Source organism: Tenebrio molitor, chromosome X (genome assembly GCF_963966145.1).
Source record: "Tenebrio molitor chromosome X, icTenMoli1.1, whole genome shotgun sequence".
In the NCBI taxonomy this organism is placed as follows: Eukaryota; Metazoa; Arthropoda; class Insecta; order Coleoptera; family Tenebrionidae; genus Tenebrio; species Tenebrio molitor.
The window spans coordinates 6,405,130-6,426,055 of record NC_091055.1 but is presented as its reverse complement, the minus strand read 5'-3'; the positions used below and the strand labels follow the sequence as shown (position 1 = coordinate 6,426,055).

The 20,926-nt window shown below is 34.6% G+C and overlaps 1 protein-coding gene across 1 annotated transcript in view; it reads left to right on the top strand.

Moving 5' to 3' along the window:
* Positions 1-20,926, top strand: part of LOC138139695 (ras-specific guanine nucleotide-releasing factor 2-like) — a 48,181-nt gene that overhangs the window by 25,156 nt on the left and 2,099 nt on the right. The window contains exons 4-12 of the mRNA XM_069060100.1: positions 5,635-5,741; positions 14,559-14,706; positions 15,418-16,095; positions 16,146-16,271; positions 16,319-16,545; positions 16,598-16,874; positions 19,829-20,096; positions 20,305-20,637; positions 20,690-20,890. Of these exons, the coding sequence (XP_068916201.1) occupies positions 5,635-5,741; positions 14,559-14,706; positions 15,418-16,095; positions 16,146-16,271; positions 16,319-16,545; positions 16,598-16,874; positions 19,829-20,096; positions 20,305-20,637; positions 20,690-20,890 (2,365 nt within the window). The remainder of the gene's footprint in view (positions 1-5,634; positions 5,742-14,558; positions 14,707-15,417; positions 16,096-16,145; positions 16,272-16,318; positions 16,546-16,597; positions 16,875-19,828; positions 20,097-20,304; positions 20,638-20,689; positions 20,891-20,926) is intronic.

The window sequence follows — 20,926 nt, the reverse complement described above, 5'->3', positions numbered from 1 at the left end:
CAGTTTTAACTGACATTCATATTGAGCATAACAGACCAGACATTATTATTTTAAATAAACAACAAAAGCAAGCATATCTTTTAGATATGGCTGTTCCAAATTCACATAATATAACACAGACATATAACACAAGAATTAATAAATATTTAGAGCTCTCCGTTGCTATGAGAAATCTTTGGTGTTTGGAAAAAAATTCGATTTTACCACTTATAATTTCAGCAACGGGAATAGTACCGCAATCTCTTTTTAAAAATTTAAAAATTCTGGATTTAGGTAACACATTGGTAGTTGAAATTCAAAAAGGTATATTATTATACTCATGTCATATCGTGAGGAAGTTCCTTAACATTGACGCAGAACATAATAAAACACAACAAAGTCAAAATGTGGAGGCGAGACGCCCGTAATTATGTTGATTAGCATTGCATTATTACATGATAGTATTATCCGTAATAGTGTATGTACTCCGGCAAAATTGCCGTGCCGCCGGGTGGTGGAGGGTTAATTAATAGATGGCCGTTCATAAACAGTATAGACCGATTGAAAGTCGAAATCGAAGGGTTCAGCCACCACCCGAATGAATTATTCATTTTCTTAAAATATTCAAAGTCTGGAAAGTGTGTAAAAAGTACAGATTAATCACGAATTCAAGTCATGGAGAATTCGACGGGTGAACATTAAGAGAAATTAACAATCAATTCGAAAACATTTCTTTAACAGTCTAGACACTCCAGACTACACAGTTTTTTGTGTAATGAGTATTGAATACCGTAGAATCATAAAAATTTGTTCGAAATATTTGCAAGTAATTTTATCTAGTGAGTTACGTTGCATTCCGAAAGCCACAAATTCGATCGTTGTTATTAATTCGAAAGAAGAAAAATTTTAATTAAGTTGTACTTTGTTACATTGAATTTAGTCAAATAAGCGAAGTAAAAAAGTCGTTTCTTATTTACAAATGGAAAAAGGTTTTATTTACATTTTATTTAGACGTGAACTGGTGGCGAACGATTGTACAAGGGAAAACTGAAAATCCCTCCTAATTAAAGGAAAACTAGAGAAAAACAAATTAATAGGCGAACGGCGGCGGCTTCGTTCGTTCCTAAGCGAATTTTTGACGGTGCAATTTTAGAGAAAATTGTAACGCTCTTGGGGTTTAGAGTTAGGTGCTAAAACCGATAGCGACATTCTCATGCATTATTCATCTTCGTATAATGCGCCAATTCTCATTCGATGATAATAATAATATTTACAGTTGCATTTATATGGTGATTCATTTTGGATTCTTGGATTATCGTGTCGAAGTTTTCTGCCGAACTCCACACAAATAATAATAGTCGTAACAATTGAGATATTTTCCTCTCTTCTACCTGTCGGACGAGTGGATAGAGAAGGAAAAAGTAATTGCCAGTTGCGAAGAGGAATTGAAATTTAATGCCGTTTCGTAACGATTCTCACTAGTAAATAGTCGCAGCGTACAAAACATCCTCCACAATTACATTTTGACTCGTGTGTCAACAAATCTGCTATTTACCCTTAAATCTGACTGAGACCGCCCCCTCAACCTATTTATAGGCTCACTCGAGTAAAAATTCGAAATCTACGAAACACCCTCGATCTTCGCTGCCGTAGCGACTGTCATCTTTGACACTTGTCACCGAACCCTCCCCCCTTAAAGCTCCGACATGACTTTAAAGCTTTCCTGACACTTTGATCTTATCGACATTTTGTTTGCAAGTATTTCAAAGTAAAAATTAAAATCGGATTCGGTTACTGTCGCTATCTTGCGGGCTTGATTACTGCGACGCTTTGGTAATATTATCCTTCTGTTCAAATTTTCGAACTTCGTCGAACCAAGAGGATCAAGTTTTTACACCAAATATTCACAAGTGTGTAAAGCCAGGCCGAGTCGTGCTCGTTATTTTCTAACTTCGAAGTTTCGGTGTTAACGGCAACGGTTCAATATGTAATTTGTCCTAAAATTTGTTAATTCACCGTAATATCCAATTTAATTATTCGGATAATTAATGATGCGGCGACTCAATTAATGTAATAGTTTTTCCCCTTCGCAAATGAGCCAAGATGAGGGCTCGGGGATCATAAAATAAGGGTGCTTTTTGTACGTAATCGTCATTTGTTTTCTCAAAATAATTAGCTGATTGATTTGATCTTGCCGGTACGTTTATTGATCGGCGCTCGGCTTATAATTACTTATTTATTATACATATTCTAATTATATTTGAGTTAATAAATTTCTCACTACGAAAGGCCAATTTCTAATCATACAAGCAAATTAATTATTCACTCCATCTGGCATTAACGCTTGTCAAATTATTTCAGAGTTTGAATTAGGACAAACAGAGTGATAACAAGGTTAGTTTATTTTGATTAATTAAGGAATTGGATATTTTATTTATGCAATGATGCGCAAACTTGTTGATGACCTAAATTCGATCCCTTCGGATTCCTACAACGTAGAAACAACTCCTGGGGCCCTTGGTTACACAATACATCATTAATTAAATTGAACCTCGCTATTGTAACTTTTTAAGTTCGAATGTGTACGTATGGATATTTTCGTGAAATTTTCGGGATTATCCAGAGTAGTGAGTGGAAAATCGCTTTGATTTTTCCGACGTCACTCAACTGGTTTGTGTTATTATAGAAGGCATAGTGCTCCACAGTAGGGAAAGTGCTGGGGTTGGATTACATGCGGCAATAAATACTATACACGTTGTTAAAGCTAATTCCAGAGACTCCAGTTAACAGTGAGCTAACCTAAATAACGATTCTGTAACAATAAAGTAAACAAAACACAGGAATGCTTATAACATCTCGATTAATTAAGATATGTGACGGGTTTCGGTAATTGAATATATTTCAGAGGGGAATCTTGCCTGTGGTGTTTCCGAAAGTAGGCGCTACAAGGAGATAAAGGAAGTACTGGAAATTATTCCCAAATTAATTGCCCACTTCTATTCGTCTTATATTAAATTCGCTAATAAGTAATTTACAGTTTTGTAATTAGAGCGACGTCAACCGGTTCTCGTTGTGACGCAAACAAGAGACACGGGTGTAGATAAAAGGAGCCACTTTTACAGCATCTACATAAAGAAGTGTGATGCAAAATAACACCGCATCAAAAATGTAAACATTTTTATCGAGCTCACTTTTAGCACCGGCGGAAAAAATAAAAACTTTATTTTTCGATGTTATTAAATTAGCAAAAGTGTCTAGGAAACGGCTTTAGCTTTTATCGCCGGCAACTGTTAAACGTCAGAATCCTGACAATCAAAAACGGACGAGAAAGCTCTGATCGAGGTGTACATAAAAGGTGTTTCGTGATAGCTCGAAACACTTTTCACTCAATTAAGTAAAGCTGCACAGAACAGATTAAACATTGCGGAAAAAGAAAAACCAAAGATGAAAGGATAGCTCACACCTGAGATAAGTGCGTAAATAATTACGGATCCGGTTGAAATTCAACAATAAAAGATGGACTTTATTTTCAAATTAAAATGAAAGCTTCATCGGCGTTAACATCAGAAGTTTTTATGCGCGCTGAATTATACGCTGTTTTTACGTGTTAAGCGAACAGAATGTGTATCAAAAGAAACTTGAAACGCACAAAAAAAAAACTCGAAGTTGGGTATTTCCTCTGAGATTCACCTAATTTCATCCACTTTTCGAGAATTTGCGATGGAGAACGTTCCCATTCAGGTGTCCAATGTCATTAATTAACGAGCAGATTAAAATTATTGCCTTTTATTAGGGTATCCTGGGCAATTATCAATTGATTATATCACAGTGAACTATTAAAGGCATACATAATTAAATAGTAATCAGCGACCAAGCTTAGCTTACATACCGTGATGCGGATGCTGAGTGGATCGATACAGAGCTAAAAATAATATAACCTGGTACTGGTATTCTACTCGTCTTATCTCTTTGCCCTTTTCGTTTTTTCTATATTATGCAGAATGCAACAATTCCACGATGTGCTCTCAATATTAAATTTCCAGTATCCTATCAGTCCTCGATAACTTCCTCGCAGCAACGCCTTTTCGCAAATTCACTTTCGATCATTAGATAGAAATCTGTTGCGACTGACCTACGTTGTTTCCGAATTCGGCAGAAATACTTCCATCCAAACGTAAAACACTTTCATCCGATCCAAGTTTACTCGGTATTTTTAAGTAAACATTTGAGATCATCAACAAAGTTTTCAAGATTTACCAAACACGTTGAAGCGCTCCGCAGCGAGACTAATCTCAATTAAGCACCTTTATTTGGCGATCAAAAAATGAGCAACTGACGTATTTGAAAAAACGTTTAAAATTAAAAGCAAATATTTAATAAAGCCAATTTTGGATTATTTATACCATTTGTAAACAAAAAAAAATCTGAATTGTTTTTGAAGGATCGAGTAAATAATTTTTATGAGATAATCATCGTAGTGGTGATGAAGACGATGCGAAAAGAATATATTGTTGACTTGACAACTTTCGAAGTGAAAATTTTATGGTTTTGAGATGAATTACGCACCCTTCTCCCTTTCCACGCTGGTATTCTCCTGTTAAACAACTTTCGTATAATTACCAACAAAATTAAACCAAATTTTAGGGCAATTTGATGTAATTTGAGAACGTAAAGAAAGTTTTCGAGTTTGAAACAATTTTTTAAACGAACCTTTGAGCTTATGACGAAGTTTATAACTTTTTTCGGGGTAGAACACTTGGAGTTGCCCTAAAAACCACGGTCAACTTCAATTAAATACATTTTCGTCGTAAACATCCTAAACCACCTTGAGGCTAGAGAAAACTTTGTAGAAATTCAGGACGATTTTCTAACTTCAGCTAAAACCTCCCCTAAACATCAAATACGTGGAAATGTGGCGACGAGAAACACTCAGCTCCCAGTCCAATTTTAGCAAAATTAATAATAATGACGTCTTCAACGAAATTCAATATCGCAGCTTGAAGGAATTTATTAAAATTTAAAAGAACTGCCGCAACCAGCAATACACATCCGAGGCGACGATTTTATCGATAAATGAAGAAAGGTCCGAAAAAATTTCTCACCCGCCGGATTCCCCAAGACTTTCTAATAAACGATTGTTGCGATGAATTATAAATAAAATCCGGATTTTATCCGCTTCGGGTGATAAAATATTCAAGTAGAATAATGTACAGCGGCGGATTCTACAAACGAGCACTGTTCTTGGTTACATAATTTGCTACGGCGATATGGTGGTGACGTCATCGGGATAGGGTCAATATAAAAATTAATTAAATGTACATTAAATATTCAAACAACAGATTAATTGGGTTTACCGGGTAAAAAACGGAGCATTAAGCGAGCGGGTATTTCGATGAAGCTTTATTAAAAATCGCGACAAAACTTTCAAAATGTGTTCAAAAAACTGCAACTAGTGCTTTCCGACGTGACTTTAAGTAGAATTATTTTTTCGCGACTTTAATCTATAAAACATCTATTTTTAAACACGTTTCTCTTTGAATCGGAAAAAATCTCCTGTCAACAGTTTAAACAACAGTTCGATCGATTTACTTTGAAGTAGAACTGTGCTCAGAAGTCGACTATTTCGAAATAATATCCAGAGATTTCTTGTTGCAGTACTGTTTTGCCATATCCTACAGAAGAGAAAATATCCGTCAATACGAGCTGAGAGCTTTGAATGAAATGGATTGTAAAAACTGGATTGAAGCCATACGAGACGCAAGGTAAGTTGCGGTCACGAAATAAAACCTTTTAGGAGCGAGGCTTTATGTAATTATTATGAACAACCTTGCACTAACACTGTTCTAAACGAGAAACTTCAGATGTCAGAGCAGGTAGCTCCACCACAATACGGTTTAAAGTATAAGACTCGATCCACATGCATGAATAATACATTTGTTGACCTGGTGTTATCCTGTAAAACTGAAAAGTGAGAGCGAGGGAGAAAGACGACGCAGGATATCTTAGGCCTCTTTTATCTGATTATTCTTCCAGTCAAAAAAGGATAATACAGTGTAATATAATTACGTCGCAGGTCGGAGATTGATGGTAGAGATGCTGATTTATTACGATTGTTCTCCTAACTTTCATCTCAACTCGACTTATTAACTTATGCGAAACTCCATGGAAATTGTCACCAATTACGATCAATTACACTGACTGATGGATAAATTACTGCAGTCGATTCGGCGTTGCGAAATTGTTAATATATACCGTAGACGTCCGATTTTATTCGGGAAGTTTTATTTTATAAAACGCGCTCCGAAGTTTTCGCACAATTTTTCCCTGTTTTCTCTGTTGAAAAGTTGCAAAGTCGGGGGTGGCACACACTGATAAATACGCAAAAACCGTCAACAGCAGCCTTGTTTTGAAGTTCACTCTATTGTAGCGATTCCGAACGTTTCCGGATCGTAATCTGTGAAAAATATTTTTGATCTGATTCGGTAGCGGTGTTTTTTCACATGTCTAAATACAAAATTCCGGCTTGATTTTAATTATCAAAAGGAATCAAGCCCCAGAGAAAATGTCCACACAACTCGGTTTCGTGATGTTCAAACAAAAAATCTGATGCACACGTCCTTTTCAGGGTTTTGTCGAATGTCAAAAATCGCCGGAGGCCGCACAGTGACGTTTCACTTCAAAACAACTCGACTTAAAAGCGATTCGCTGATTTTGTACTCCGTTTTTTGAAATTATGCCACAGACAAGTGGTGAAATCTTTATGTGACTGGTTTCGCATAAAAAATATCTTTGAGAATTAAAACGCTATGACAGCAGCCACGAACAGGTCGGTGTAAGGTTTAGAATGTTAAGCGCCTTTACAGGTTTTATACGACGTTTGAGACTTTTAGCCGCAATCCCTTTGTAAAAAAGTCAAAAAAATCAGATAATAATAATAATTTCTCAATGTCAATGTCGAAAATCAAACTTTAAAACCAGACACAATTGCAATTTTTTTTTAAAGGTGACTGTATCACTTGTGGCTGTATTTGGCTATTAATTCATTGTCAGAAAGCTACTGAAAATAAATTCTCCAGATCACATCGAAATTTGGTTTTATTCTCGCATATCTCCATCACTTTGCCGACTAATTCAAGGCAGTGGACAAAAATCTGTCTTGGTTCTAGAGAACGGTCATACCCTAATGTTAAATTGCATCTAGTGTCTAATCGGGGACATGAATGTTTATTATAGAGATATGTACTTGATATTTCTCATTCTGTATTTATCATCAAAATTAACACACAAAAAACACGGAATCAACTTATTTATCTTTTAAAATAAATCGAATATTTTTCTGCTGATATAGGAATGAGTTTTGGAATTTAAAAATGTAAAACTCAATCAGTAACTCGTGGAATTCAATATGCCTCACCATATATCGCAGAAAATAATAAAATTATTTCAAGGTTAGATAACAGTGAAGTGTATAAATAATTAGAATTTAAACAGTCATCAAAAATTATCCATGCATAAGTAAAATGTTAGAAAAACAATTTAAATTAAAACGAAATGTTCATTTAAGACTGGATTTATAAACTAATGAAGGCCCAAAAAGCGCATCTTTTTCGTCCGCGTCGAGGCGGAGCCGAGACTTGAAAACAGGCGAGGACAAAAGGCACTTTTTGGCCGAGGTGCACACGTTTTTCATATTCGCTTAGGCAAAAATTTTGAAAAACACGATTTCATTGTAAATTTTAAGGTTATCTTTGACAGATGTCAAGTTAGGTATACAGTATGAGTCAACTGTGGCTTTTTTCTGAAATGGTCTTTGATGCAACGAAAAATACGAATTCCAGCATTCACTAGATCTGTAATTTAAAACAAATTAAAACATTAATCCACGACTGCATTGCTTTGAGAATTGTCAACTTGACAGTTTTGCTAAAACTTGGTTGTGAACTATTATGATTCAAACGATGAGAAAGTGGACATGCTTCTCATGTATGGGGTAAAAAAAATGCAATGATCGCTGCGGATCTGTATCCACAGAGATATCCAAATCGCAGGCATATTTTCATTTTTTATTTCATTTTTTACAAAATGAGTCAGCCCTTATTGTTGGAAGAGTTGGATCTGAATATACGAACAAGACAACAACGTATGTATGTGGTTCCAGCAAGATGGGGTCCCACCCCATTTTCATAGAAATAACAGACAATATTTAGATGACAATTTTACAAACACTTGTATAATAGGGTGAGGTTCCAATAACCTTTGGCCACCCCGAAGTCCGGACTTAACGCCTTTAGATTTTTTCTTGTGGGGCGTATTAAAAGAAAGAGTCTACCAGACACCTGTACTTACGGTTAAAGAACTCAAAGAATTCGTGATAAGTGTATGGCAATAACTCCATAGACATTACGCCACGTTTAAAGGTCCTTTTTAAACAGGGTTGAAACGTGTTTCCTTCAAATTGGAATGCATGTTGAACAATTTTTACGTCAGTTTTCTTTTACGTTGTCATTTTGAAACCCCCATTTCTGTTATCAAAAAAGTCTTCTTCAACGCAGAGGAAGACTTAACATTAAAATAAAACAAAATGCAGAAAAAATATTTTACTTTTTTCTTAATCAACGATAATTGAATATGAAACTATTCTATTAACTCTACGCCCTTTTCTGCACATAATTCAACCCTATATCGAAGTTCTTTAGAACTACATATTTCGAATTTCTTCAATTGTTAATGATGTTATATAGCGTTTCTTAAGCGCTGTCTTAGTTCTTCAGCACTATTAGACAGGTCTTCACTACAAACTTTTTGTAAATTAGTCACTGATACAGTTTTTAGAAATTTTTTATAACCTTCTGCACACCGATGCGTGATACATAAATGCTTGGAAATTTTTCATTAAATTTTATAATTATGTGACGAAAACCGCTTCAACACTGGATTAAATAAATTCTTTGTTCTAAAGACAATATTTTGAAATTATTTCCCACTGTAATAAGTTGTATGTCAAATAGCAAGGTCAACTGTAATAAAATTTTAACAGAAAATGTTAATTTAAGAATACAGTATATCAGAAATGAGATTTTAATACCGGAAGTGGGGGTATCAAATAAAGCAAAAATTATATTCCTCTGAAGTTTTTGCGTAAAATCATAAATTAAAAAAAAAATCCTCTTGTGAACTGAATCCAGGGACAACTGTATACCTACAACTGAAGGATTTATGTATATGTACATATTTGCAATTCGAGATTAAATTATCGAAACTAAAATTGGTAAAAAATACATTATCAGAGATCCCACCATGAATGGATGTAGAAGTTGTAAAGGTGCAAGCGAAACCATACATGTTATTTCCTCCTGTTCGGTTTTAGGTCAGGGATTCTAAACACCGATATGATTGTGTTGCTAAGGTGTTTTACTTCCACCTAACAACAAATTCCAAACTAATCAAGAATTTGAAACCATATTAACGGTATGAACTAAAAAATGTCATCGAAAATAATAATTATACATTATACTGAGATAGAACCATTTCGAGTGATAAACTAATAGTGGCAAATAGATCTGACATGGTGGTTGTGAATAAAACACATAGCGGTGCACTCTTTGTTGATATTGCTGTGCCGAACTCCAATAACTTGAGTCAGATGTGTAATTCTCAAGTTGCAAAATACACCCGACTTGTTTTAGCAATAATAATTTCAGCGACTAGTACTCGTATTATGGCGATAACAATCCAGAACGTACGAAAGTCGCTTAAAAAATTTTAGAGGCATTTAGGGCGTATTCTGTAACTGCTCCGCTAAATTTTAAAGCCCGTTAAATTAAGTTGTCATAGCAATGACCAATCAGGACTTGAAATTTTAAATTTTAAAGTCACGCTAAAATTTTAACGCCCCTTTAAAAATTACAGAATACGCCCTTTTAAGAACTAAAAATTAACACCTTCCTAAATCGATAACTCATGTATGTACAGGGTGTTTGGTGTTTAAGGTTCCAAACTTTTCTGACATGCACAGCTAGGTTAAATGAACAACTTTTCTTAGTGACATTTTTTTCAGTTTGCTTCATTTACTATGCTGAACTAAACTGACTAAACTCTGTTTCCACTGTTTGAGAGCCACTGTTCGTATCTGTAATTATTAATACCAAGCTAATAGAGATTTGTAAAGGAAAATGCCTTAGCTGCTGCCTTTATAATTTAGAAATCCGGTGGATCTCACACAGTAGTTCTTCAAATTGAAAAAATGATTACTAGAAAATTATAAGACGTACTAAAAAATGTTACTAGAATAAAAGTTTTATTTTGTCTATTTCTTTACACAAAAGAAGTTTCTTACCTTGTACCCCAAACACCTTGTATACATAATACATAAATATTCAAAAAAAGTTGTCTAAAAATTGTACCGTACAAAAGGAAGTTATTTAAAATTTTCGAGTTAGGTAGTGTATCAAATAGCCGAAGTCCAAATTTTTCTTTTGGTAAAAATATATATTCTCTGTGGCCGTTCGACTGCAAAAAATTGACTATTCAAAAAAATAGAGTCCTTCAATATTAATAATAAAACTAATAATATGTAAATTAATAGAAAATTATTAATTAATTAAAATTATTTTTAAATTTCGAGTAGTTCCTCTATGATACGAAAACACAGAGGAACTACTCGAAATTTAAAAATAGTTTTATTAATAAAATTATGGCAAGTTTAAATTTCAATTAATATTAAATGTCAAGATAATAATTGGAGAAAAAGCGTGTCAAAAATTTCTGCAAATAGGTGAAAATAATCTTTATAAACCTAATAAAAACTCAACAGAAATAAATAACGACCGCAGAAATCTTTGTTAAAAAAAAACAGAAAGAGACATAAAACAAATTCAGGTTCCAGAAATTCTTCAAAGGTTTCAGCAAAAGAAGTAGAAAAAGATCTTTTCATGTGAAGTGCTTCTTTGTCTACAATGGAATTAATGCAGTATCTCAATTAATAACAAGCTCCAATTAACAAATTTTCATTAGGTATAACTAAGTGAATTATTGAACACATAAACATTTCAATTTGTAACGAGTGGCAAATTTCTTAACGTTATGGAATTGAAAAGCAATTTTAAATTAATGCAAGCAGAGCAGTAGAAAAAAAATAATACATTTTTTAGGGATACTTTTTGCAAACAACCATTTATTTCATTGACACTCACCGAAACCATTAAGAGAAACTCTCTGTTTGTTAACTTTTAAATGCAAAAGTAGTGTCGAATTGATGCAAAGTATAATAACAGTTATTGATGGAGATTGAGACAAGAATTAGTTGTAATGATTTCTATGAATTTTTTCCACCAACTCGACACTCTTTTTACATATTGGTAAAGCTTAACAAACAGAGAGTTGCTCTTGATTTTGATTTTGCTACCAGTTACACCAAATATGTTCGCAAATGCCAAATGTTTCAGGTGGCTTAATTAATTTTGAGTTGCGACGCTCGTGTGACAACTAATACGTAATTATACATAGTTATCTGACAACCGTGACATATTGATTTAATTGATTTAAATTTATAATTAAAGTGGGCGTTTTTTTCTACTATTGCGGATCCTGCCAATTGAGTCGTTGTGTAAATTAGAGGTTATGTAAACATTTTGCCGTTTAGAGTTCTCATGTTCAATCGTTTTAATTTAAAAGAAATGAAGCACTAGAATATAATACAGTTTTATTGACAGTCATAGAAAATGTTCAAAGTGTTCTCCCCCGGCTTGGATACAACTGTTAACTCGGCGTTTCATATTTGTATTGAATTTTGAAGCGTCACATTGACAATTCAAATCAAGTTGTCAACAGTGTTGCCAATCTAATTTAAAAGTCATAGCCTATTTTATTATAAATTTAAATTATCTCATGGTATTTGATATGCACAATTAATTAAGAAGTACAGTGTAGTTGATGTTCAATATAGCACTGATATATGGGTCGATTGAAAACGCACCACTCGTGTAAAAGCGTAAGATTTAAACAGCTGATCCGTAATCCGTTATTCGTATAGTGCATTCACAATCGACTCTCCAACACCTACTTCCAGGTGAAATTTAAAAAACCTCCCGATATAATATATTAATATAATTAATTTTATTTCAAATTATTTATTAACTATAATAGGTAATTATGGTATAATTACACGTATTTTGTATGAATTTTTTCGAGTTTTTTTCGCAAATTGTTTCGGTAGGTCTTCATCAACTGTTCAGTGTGGGGAATAGTGCGGTGCGTTAGTTTTTTAATCACAACTCAGTTATTATTCCACTAAGATTATTGTAAGAAGTACCATCATAATTAGAGAATATCGATCTTTAGTTTTTAAAGAATACATTTTTTAATTTGAGGCTTAGATTTCCGGTATTGGAGAGAGAAATTTTGGACAACTCGAATACAGACCCTTGCAATCTGTTTCCCATAAGACACAATCCTTGTTTGAACATAATTATTCTATTTTTTTACAGCCAAACGGCTACAGAGGATGTCATAAAATTTTTACGAAAACAAATATCTATCTGATATATGTACTACGTAACTCGAAAATTTTGAATAATGCTCTTTCGCACAGAACAATTTTTGGACAACTTTTTTTTAGAAATTTATCTATACAGAAACTATAGATTTAGCATGGTATCAACATTTAGTCTTCAAATGTTTACAGGATAAACATTTTAATTCTCGCTTTCTACTTTAAGGCAAAATGTATCATTGTTATTTATAAATTCAAAAAACCGTACGAGGGTTCTAATGTTTTTATCTGTGTACATAGAGTACACAGAGAGATCATTTACATAAAGTTTAAAAAGTGTGCGCCCAGAATTTTTCCCTGTGGCATCCCCACTTTTGCTGTTAATCATTTCGGATTTATCCCGACTTTTTGATTATACCGATTACTCTTTTGAAAGACTTCCTGTCTTTTAAAAGAAATACAAAGCAGTCAATAGTGGTGTCACCAATGGCGATGGCGTAGTGTTTTAATTTACCTAACATGGTATCAAAATCTACAGATTCGAATGCTCGTGTTAGATCACAGAATACACCCAAGGGGTTTACACCGTTGTTAATAATATATATTTAATTTCTTGCATGTATTTTTAAAGGAGTTGGTATGATGAATGTATCATGAAATACAAAGATCCAAAGTACCCGAACCTCTCTGTTAATCCGTGAAAAGAAAATAAATCCGAGCTCTTGATACGGCGTGCTCATTTATGTGACCTCTTGTTAAAAATTCTTCGAATAAATGAAGCGAAAACTTAAAAGTTTCGATGTAAACACTTAATTTATTTATTTCACAACGTGAACTTCCACAATGCAAAAACGGATTTTCCACTCGAGTTGTTCACCAATAACACTCAAATTAAAGAAGGTTTTAGTAATTTTATGTGAATATTCTTTTGGGTCTTTTAAAGTAACAGACTTTTGAATGGGTAGATCAAATGTCACGGGAGACGCGAGAATGTTATCAGATGGTGAAAGATTGTTGCGAATCAATGGATATCTAAAGTTAGCGGAGTCTAAAGTAGAAGAAGAAATAAAGACGTGTACAAATATATGTCACACGATTCTTACTTCACAAGGTTCGGTGTATTCTCAAAATGTTTAGGATCAAAGAAAGTTCAACAAAATGCATTATTTGAGATGCGTTTTTAGCATCTTGGCAATGTGTGTCACGAATTCATCGTTATAAGCCATCTGGGCAGAAGTTGACTTAATCACAATTTATTTATTCAAGACGTTGTATAGAAGATGGGATAAGAAAAAATGTCAATATTATTGAAGTGACATGTACGATCGGTAGTTAGATAATGCGTAGCTACCATTACGAATCAATAATAGCACTCGAATAATTTAGACCGTCGGAGTTGAAGCTCAGAAAGCATTCGATGATGCGAAATAATTTAAATCGAAATTGCAGCGTTTGCCAGTAAGTGACCCTTCATTTCAAAATTGAGAATGAAATTCAAAACGATTATTAATTGGCACCATTTTGCATTTTATTGAGCTTTCGAGTCATTTCCCTTGGGTAATAAAATTTCATCCTGACGGAATTAGGTACCGCATTTAACCATGTAAAATGATGAGTTCACTTGTCGACAAATAACGTATCGAGACGATTTATCTTTCCTGTTTACATTTATTTAATTGTAGGAAAAGCAACTCCTGCTTCGCTGTCTTTCCGAGTAAAGTTCCTGTGTTTCGAGACCAATTAGATAATTTTGTTTTATTTCGAAATATTGCCCGTTTTATCCAGTCCACAAATGAATCTGGAAATTGTACTTGAAGCTCTGGCAAACTTCATCAATTAAGTTCACCATAGCGTCACTAATGGTAGCGAAATTAAACAAATTTTGGTCGCGATTAAACAGTAATGTGTCTCCAAACTGGTGCGCCGTCCTAATTTAAAAATAAATTAACAATGCTCGTGCCGATTTCTTGCCGCTACAGACTAATTAGATCAATTAGCGGTTTTGCGTAAGTCGTTTGATTTGTTGTAAACAAGCTTCGCCCGGCGCATCCACCATTTTGACAAACTTGTTTTTCTCTTGTCGTTCCAGTTTCAACAAGTTGTTGTTACAAAAGGAAGAACTCGAACAAAAACATTTGCATTTACTGCAAATTGTGGAGTCCGAAAAAACAGCGAAATGGCAATATACACAACAATGCGAAGAGCTGGCTTCAGAAATCAAAAAGCTCCGAGCCGAGGTAAATTTCGTGTTTCTAAGAGGCATCTGTTTTTGTGATTAATGTTGTTTTGTTCTGGCGTATTGATCGGATTTGTTGGGAACAACGACAAAAATTGCACGACAAAAGTAAAGCAGATTAGCAAGACGTCGACGAATTAAACGAGATAATTTATTTAGCAGACACTGTTGGTTCTATGATTGTTAAAATTAAATTGGACGTTAAATTTTGATCACCAATTACTGGTTGTCGCCGATTGTAAAATTATCGATTGCAAATCTATCCGTTTTCAGTCGATCTCGTTTAGTGCGAACGCAAGCAGTTAATAATTTAGATGGCTTATCCGTTTTCAAGTTCATAAAAACGTGCCAACAGACGAGTATAAATAGTTCATCGATTTGCCGGTTTAACGTTGTTCATATTCCAATTTTTAAAATGTGTTGCAAATTTTCAACAAAGCGTCGGTTCTATTGTTTCAGTGAGTTTAATCAAGATGAGCATTTTTTATTTGTTTAGCGATGTGTCCGGGTTCGTGCACACATTCTCATTTATGCCAGTCAAATAAAAGTCGGCGAATTGTATCTCTGGGGTAAATCCTTTGAGAAATAAAGCGTTTAGAGCTTTCAGGGAGTTCCTTTATTGATGTGAAGTTATGTTCCAGTAGTTTGAAAAGTGAAATATAGATGTTCGAGTAAAATTCACTTATCTGATGATTATCTTGGTTTGGTTTAGTTGTTTGCTTTGAAAAAAGAGTGGAAACCGATACCAACCCACCAATCGACCAGCAGTTTAACATCAAATCAAGGAACGTCTACGTCAACCGTATCCGGTCCGTTCACTCAAGTCGAACAAGATTCGATCGAATTAAGAAAAATCAAGAAAGTGCAAAGCTTTTTCAGAGGATGGCTTTGTCGTAGACGTTGGAAACAAATCGTGGAACAATACATTAAGAGTCCTCACGCCGAAAGCATGAGGAAACGGAACAGTCTGGTGTTTCGGATGGTCGAGGCCGAAGAGGAATACATGGAGCAGATGGAAGTTTTAGTTTCTTGTTTTTTGAGACCGTTCAAGATGGCCGCTTCATCGAAAAAACCGCCATGTTCTCACGAAGATGTCAACTCGATATTTTTGAACAGCGAGACGGTGCTATTTTTACACCAAATTTTCCTCAAAGGGTTAACATCAAGACTAGAAAGTTGGCCTACTTTAGTCTTAGGTGATCTGTTTTCCATGCTGCTTCCTATGCTGAGTATCTACCAAGAGTATGTGAGAAATCACCACTATTCTCTGCAGGTGCTCACCGAATGCAAACAATCCCCACAGTTTTCAGCTTTGCTTAAACGCCTCGAAAGCAAACCCGCTTGCCACGGAAGATCCTTAGAGACCTTCCTTACATATCCTATGCATCAGGTAATTTAATTAAATTCGGCTCGGCCACGTACAATGCATCAATATTTCAGGTTCCGCGTTACATTATCACCCTCCATGAATTATTAGCCCACACCCCCCACGACCACGTTGAAAGAAAAAGCCTACAAAACGCCAGACAGCAATTGGAGGACCTCTCCAGACAGATGCACGACGAAGTAATGCGCTAAGTGTAAAGTAGCCCTAAGCTAACTCCCCCTTCCAGGTGTCCGAGACGGAAAACCTACGCAAGAATCTGGCGGTGGAGAGAATGGTGGTCGAGGGTTGCGACATTTTGCTCGATGTAAATCAAGTTTTCGTCAGACAAGGCAGTTTAATTCAACTACCGAACGAAAAGCACAGAAGCTCAAGGAGCAAATTAAACTTCAAAAGTGAAAAGGAATGCCTCCGACAATGTTTCTTGTTTTCGAATCATCTCATCATCGCCACGAGGTGTTAATTTATTTCGATTCCTAATTACGTCAAGTAAATAACGTCGTTTCAGGACCTCAAGTGGGAAACTTCATTTGGTGCCAGACATCGGGAAAATACCGCTGGCTGACGCTCTATTGATTGAAGATCCCAGCGACAATCCCGAAGACGATGGTAACACAAACGCTATAATCGCGCAAAGTAATCATCCCCGCGTTTCAGAATCTTCAGTTTGTTCGGTTTCGAGTCAGTCGTCTGGAATCTCCGAAACGTCAGCTGCGAGCTGTAGTCTTCACAACAGGGATTTCAAAATTATCGTCGATTTGAAAACTGGATCTCAACCCGGACAGGTAAGAATCCGACTTCTTCCAAACATAAAAGGGAACTAAATTTCGACGAGAATGAACTGCATATCAAAGTCAAATTATTATCCGACTTTCTTTTTATACATTTTTTTCTCGATTCGCTGATATCACACGTTCGGTTGGACGCGAAAGCTTCGATCTATTTTATCAAAGTCGCGCCAGCGATTCGACCCGATCGTGCTTAATATTGATTGTAAAAGAAATTCTTTCAATACACGAAGCTCTACGACAATTCGGTCCAAACTGAAAATCATCACGGAGAAGGTCTAGACCGCAGCTTATTCATACACTTTTGTCTGAAAGCACAATTTTAATGAATAGAATGATTGTTCAGTTTCAGATTGTGTCGTTTCTGAGATAAAGAATAATTTAAAATTTTTCATTGAAACTTTCAGGAATTATAACTTACGGATCTGTAGACAAAGCGTCTTTCCGTAAACAACACCACAAATTGAATTCGTCAGTGGCTCTGTGTATTCGTAGCGATGACAAAAACCGCTTTCTTTATTTACCAAAGTTCCTTTATAAAATCTTACATAAATATTTAATTTCCAACTTCTCGAAATACATTACAATTATTTTCCTATTTTGTTCTCGATGAAATTACTGAAACTCTTAAATTTGAAACGAGATTCCTCATATATTTTTTTAAATTTTCGTAATTAATTTTTATAATTCGGTTGCGATTGCGCCGAACAGTCGTGCTTTAATCCCTATTCTAAAAATAAACTTAAATTACATTTTTTATTATTTGTGATTTTCCAACGACTTACAACTGCGAAATCACTTTCACTTCTCCGAGCTTTTCAAACGAAACGTAATCTACTCGATTTTTTTTTTAAACAGATCGATATTATCAATGAACTGATCTTAAAATATAGTAAAATATCTAGTGAAACACTGCAATTTTATTTAAATAATTGAAACTAACTAACATTTTATTTTGATACTTTTAGATACAGGGTGTAACAAAAATAAGTGCATTTATTTTAACTGGTAATATACTCATCAAATACAACAACTTTTCTAAATAAAATTTCTTTGAATTTGCAAAATTGAATTGCCATTTGTTCACTTTTTATTTTGACGTGACGTTCACGTTGAATGCAATTTTATAAATTTGAACATTTTCTTAAACAGGAATCGCAAAAACTGAATGTTTTTATTCCCTTCGTATTGCATTTGATGAATAAAATGGTCTCACTTTCGTTTGTTTTTTGTTATCACCTTGTTTTATTTCTTTATTAAATGTAGCTATTTAGATTAAAATCGTTTGATAGGGTGGAAAGCAAAGTTTTAGTAAATTTTAATTAATTTTTAAAACTCTTCAGAATTTGTTTTCGAAAAAAAATTATTTAGAAAAGTTGTTGTAATTGATGAGTATTATTACCAGTTAAAATTAATGCACTTATTTTTGTTACACCCTGTATATACTACTTATCATGGAAAATGCAACATCCAGAAATAGTGAATATATTTTGATGAAAGTTGGTACAGTAATTAGGTGTTAACTAAAGATTAATTAATAGCACGTAACTCAATTTGAAAAAGGCCGCATTATCGGAGTGCGAGAAGCAGGTCTTTCCTATAGGTGAATCGCTCATCGTGTGGGACGAAATGTGGCCACTGTGTTACGGTGTTGTCGTGCCTGGTTTGAAGACCAATGTTACTGCTATTTTTGGGTGTTGCATTTTGCATGATAAATAGTATACCTACAGGGTGATTTTGAAAGTTGTGCAGATATTTTAATCACGAGCTACTGGCTTCATGTAGAACTCGAAAAAAATGTTTAAAAAATTCTATGTCAAAAAATAAAATAATATTTATTTTTTGAGCTACAATTTTTTTTTATTGCTTTTAGTCTTCTACGTTGTCAAATAACCTCGTAGGTAAAATTTCGGCACATTTTAAAAATACACCCTGTATATCATATTTTATAAAACGTACACCAATGCGGTTTCCTTGTTTTAAAGCATATTTCCTATAGGTTACTTCGCATTGGCGTACATTTTATAAAACATGATATGCAAGGGTGTATTTTTAAAATGTGCCGAAATTTTACCTACGAGGTTGTAGGACAACGTGGAAAACTAAATGCAATTTAAAAAAATTGTAGCTCAAAAAATAAATGTCATTTTATTTTTTGACATAGAATTTTTTAAATATTTTTTCAGAGTTCTACATGAAGCCAGTAGCTCGTGATTAAAATATCTGCACAACTTTCAAAATCACCCTGTATATGTATTTAGAAATTGACCACATCCAAAACACCTACTTGAGTAAAAAATTTGCTTTAATTTACAATAACTCAAATAACTCATTAAGCAAGTAAATATTTTTAAAGTTTACGTCTACGATCGACATTCTTAGGAATGATTCAAAAAGAAGCACTGAAATGAATTTTACGTGCGGGTAGAAAATGAGAGAAACGCTCAAGAAGCTTAACATTTTCAGAGAGGATAAAAGTATTAATTTTTTTATTTCGAAATAAAAAAATGTCTGCTTTGTAATGTTATGATTATTATATTAATAAATTAGTTAAAAGTTTTGATATTTTTGTGTCTCAAAACAACATATTATTAAAAGTTAACGATCAGATTTTTTTATGTAAATACGTTCGGGAATGTGTTAGCAGCAGCTAAAATTGTTGTTCAACAAAGTTTATAAACATAAATGCACCGTTAAAATATTTAATTCATCACATTGTAATTGTTTAATCCTTTTTCATTTGATGAAAAAGTTTTCGATGCACAAAATAGGATGGCTAAAACTCAAATTGAGTTAATTAAAATTGTAAGTGGTTGGAGTAGACCCAATGGCCATCTGGCGCTGGATTGGGAATGTGTGAAAATGAATTCGAATTGCGCTTGCGCATTCTCGATAGAATTAGTTTGTTGTTTGTTGAACAGATTCTGATACAAAGAATGATGTTTCGTTAGGTGTCCGTTCATCTGCTGGCGTCAACCATGCAGGAGAAGGCGGCATGGATTTCCGATATCAGCCAATGCTTGGATAACGTTCAGTTTAACGATATGATACGGCCGACGATGTCAGATAACTGTTCCATCACTCTTCCTCAATCGCTGAAGAACGATCCAAAGCTATTTAAAGACGAGGCAGATATCCGTTTCAGTAGAACAATGAATTCTTGTAAAGTTCCTCAAATAAGATATGCAACACCAGAACGCCTTCTTCAAAGACTAACTGGTAAATGAAAACTGGAAATTCTTGTGTTCTTAATTCGTTCAGTGACTACTATTATATAAAATCCATATAATCTGGAAATTTTTTTATCATTTATTCCTATCTTGTAATGCATGATTACCCATTCCCCGATCAACTTTCTGCACAATCATTGAAGGTACATTACAATTCATCACGGCGAGTGATGGATAAAAAACAGAGTTCTTTTCAGATTTAAGGTTCCTCTCCATAGACTTCTTAAATACATTCCTCCTTACATATCGCGTTTTCACTGACGGCGTAACTGTCCTGGAAGCTTTAAAGAAAGTGTTCTATAGCAGTGATCCCGAACCGCAAGGCTCTGTTATTTCTCTCGAAGTTTTCTCGAATAAAGATGAAAACACTTTGCAATTATTTGACGATCGAAGGCGTAGTAGTTTTTCTCCGCGTAGAACAAGCGGGGCCAGTTCTGTCTCGGGATATGGCTCCGAAATGAGCGAACGTGATAGATCTCACAGCTACGACTCTCAAGGCCACAGACACTGGAAAGCGACTCTACAAAAATGTAAGTCTTCCAGTTGTCAATCTAACAAATTCTAACCTGATCCCCACTTAAGACGAAGAAGAGAGTCACGAGCAAACCCAACCCAAAATAATCAAACAGAGCCCAACTTGCGCACAACAGAAGGATTCGGTTTCACCCTCGGTCCAAAAATCGATTTCTATCAGAGTGGAACAATCCGAAACCACTCAGGAAGACACTTGTCATCTCGCTATTCCCAAAGTGGCGGCGTCCAGCAGCAGCGAGACCTTGACAGGTATCTCAAATTGTATTTCTGAGCGACACAGAATGA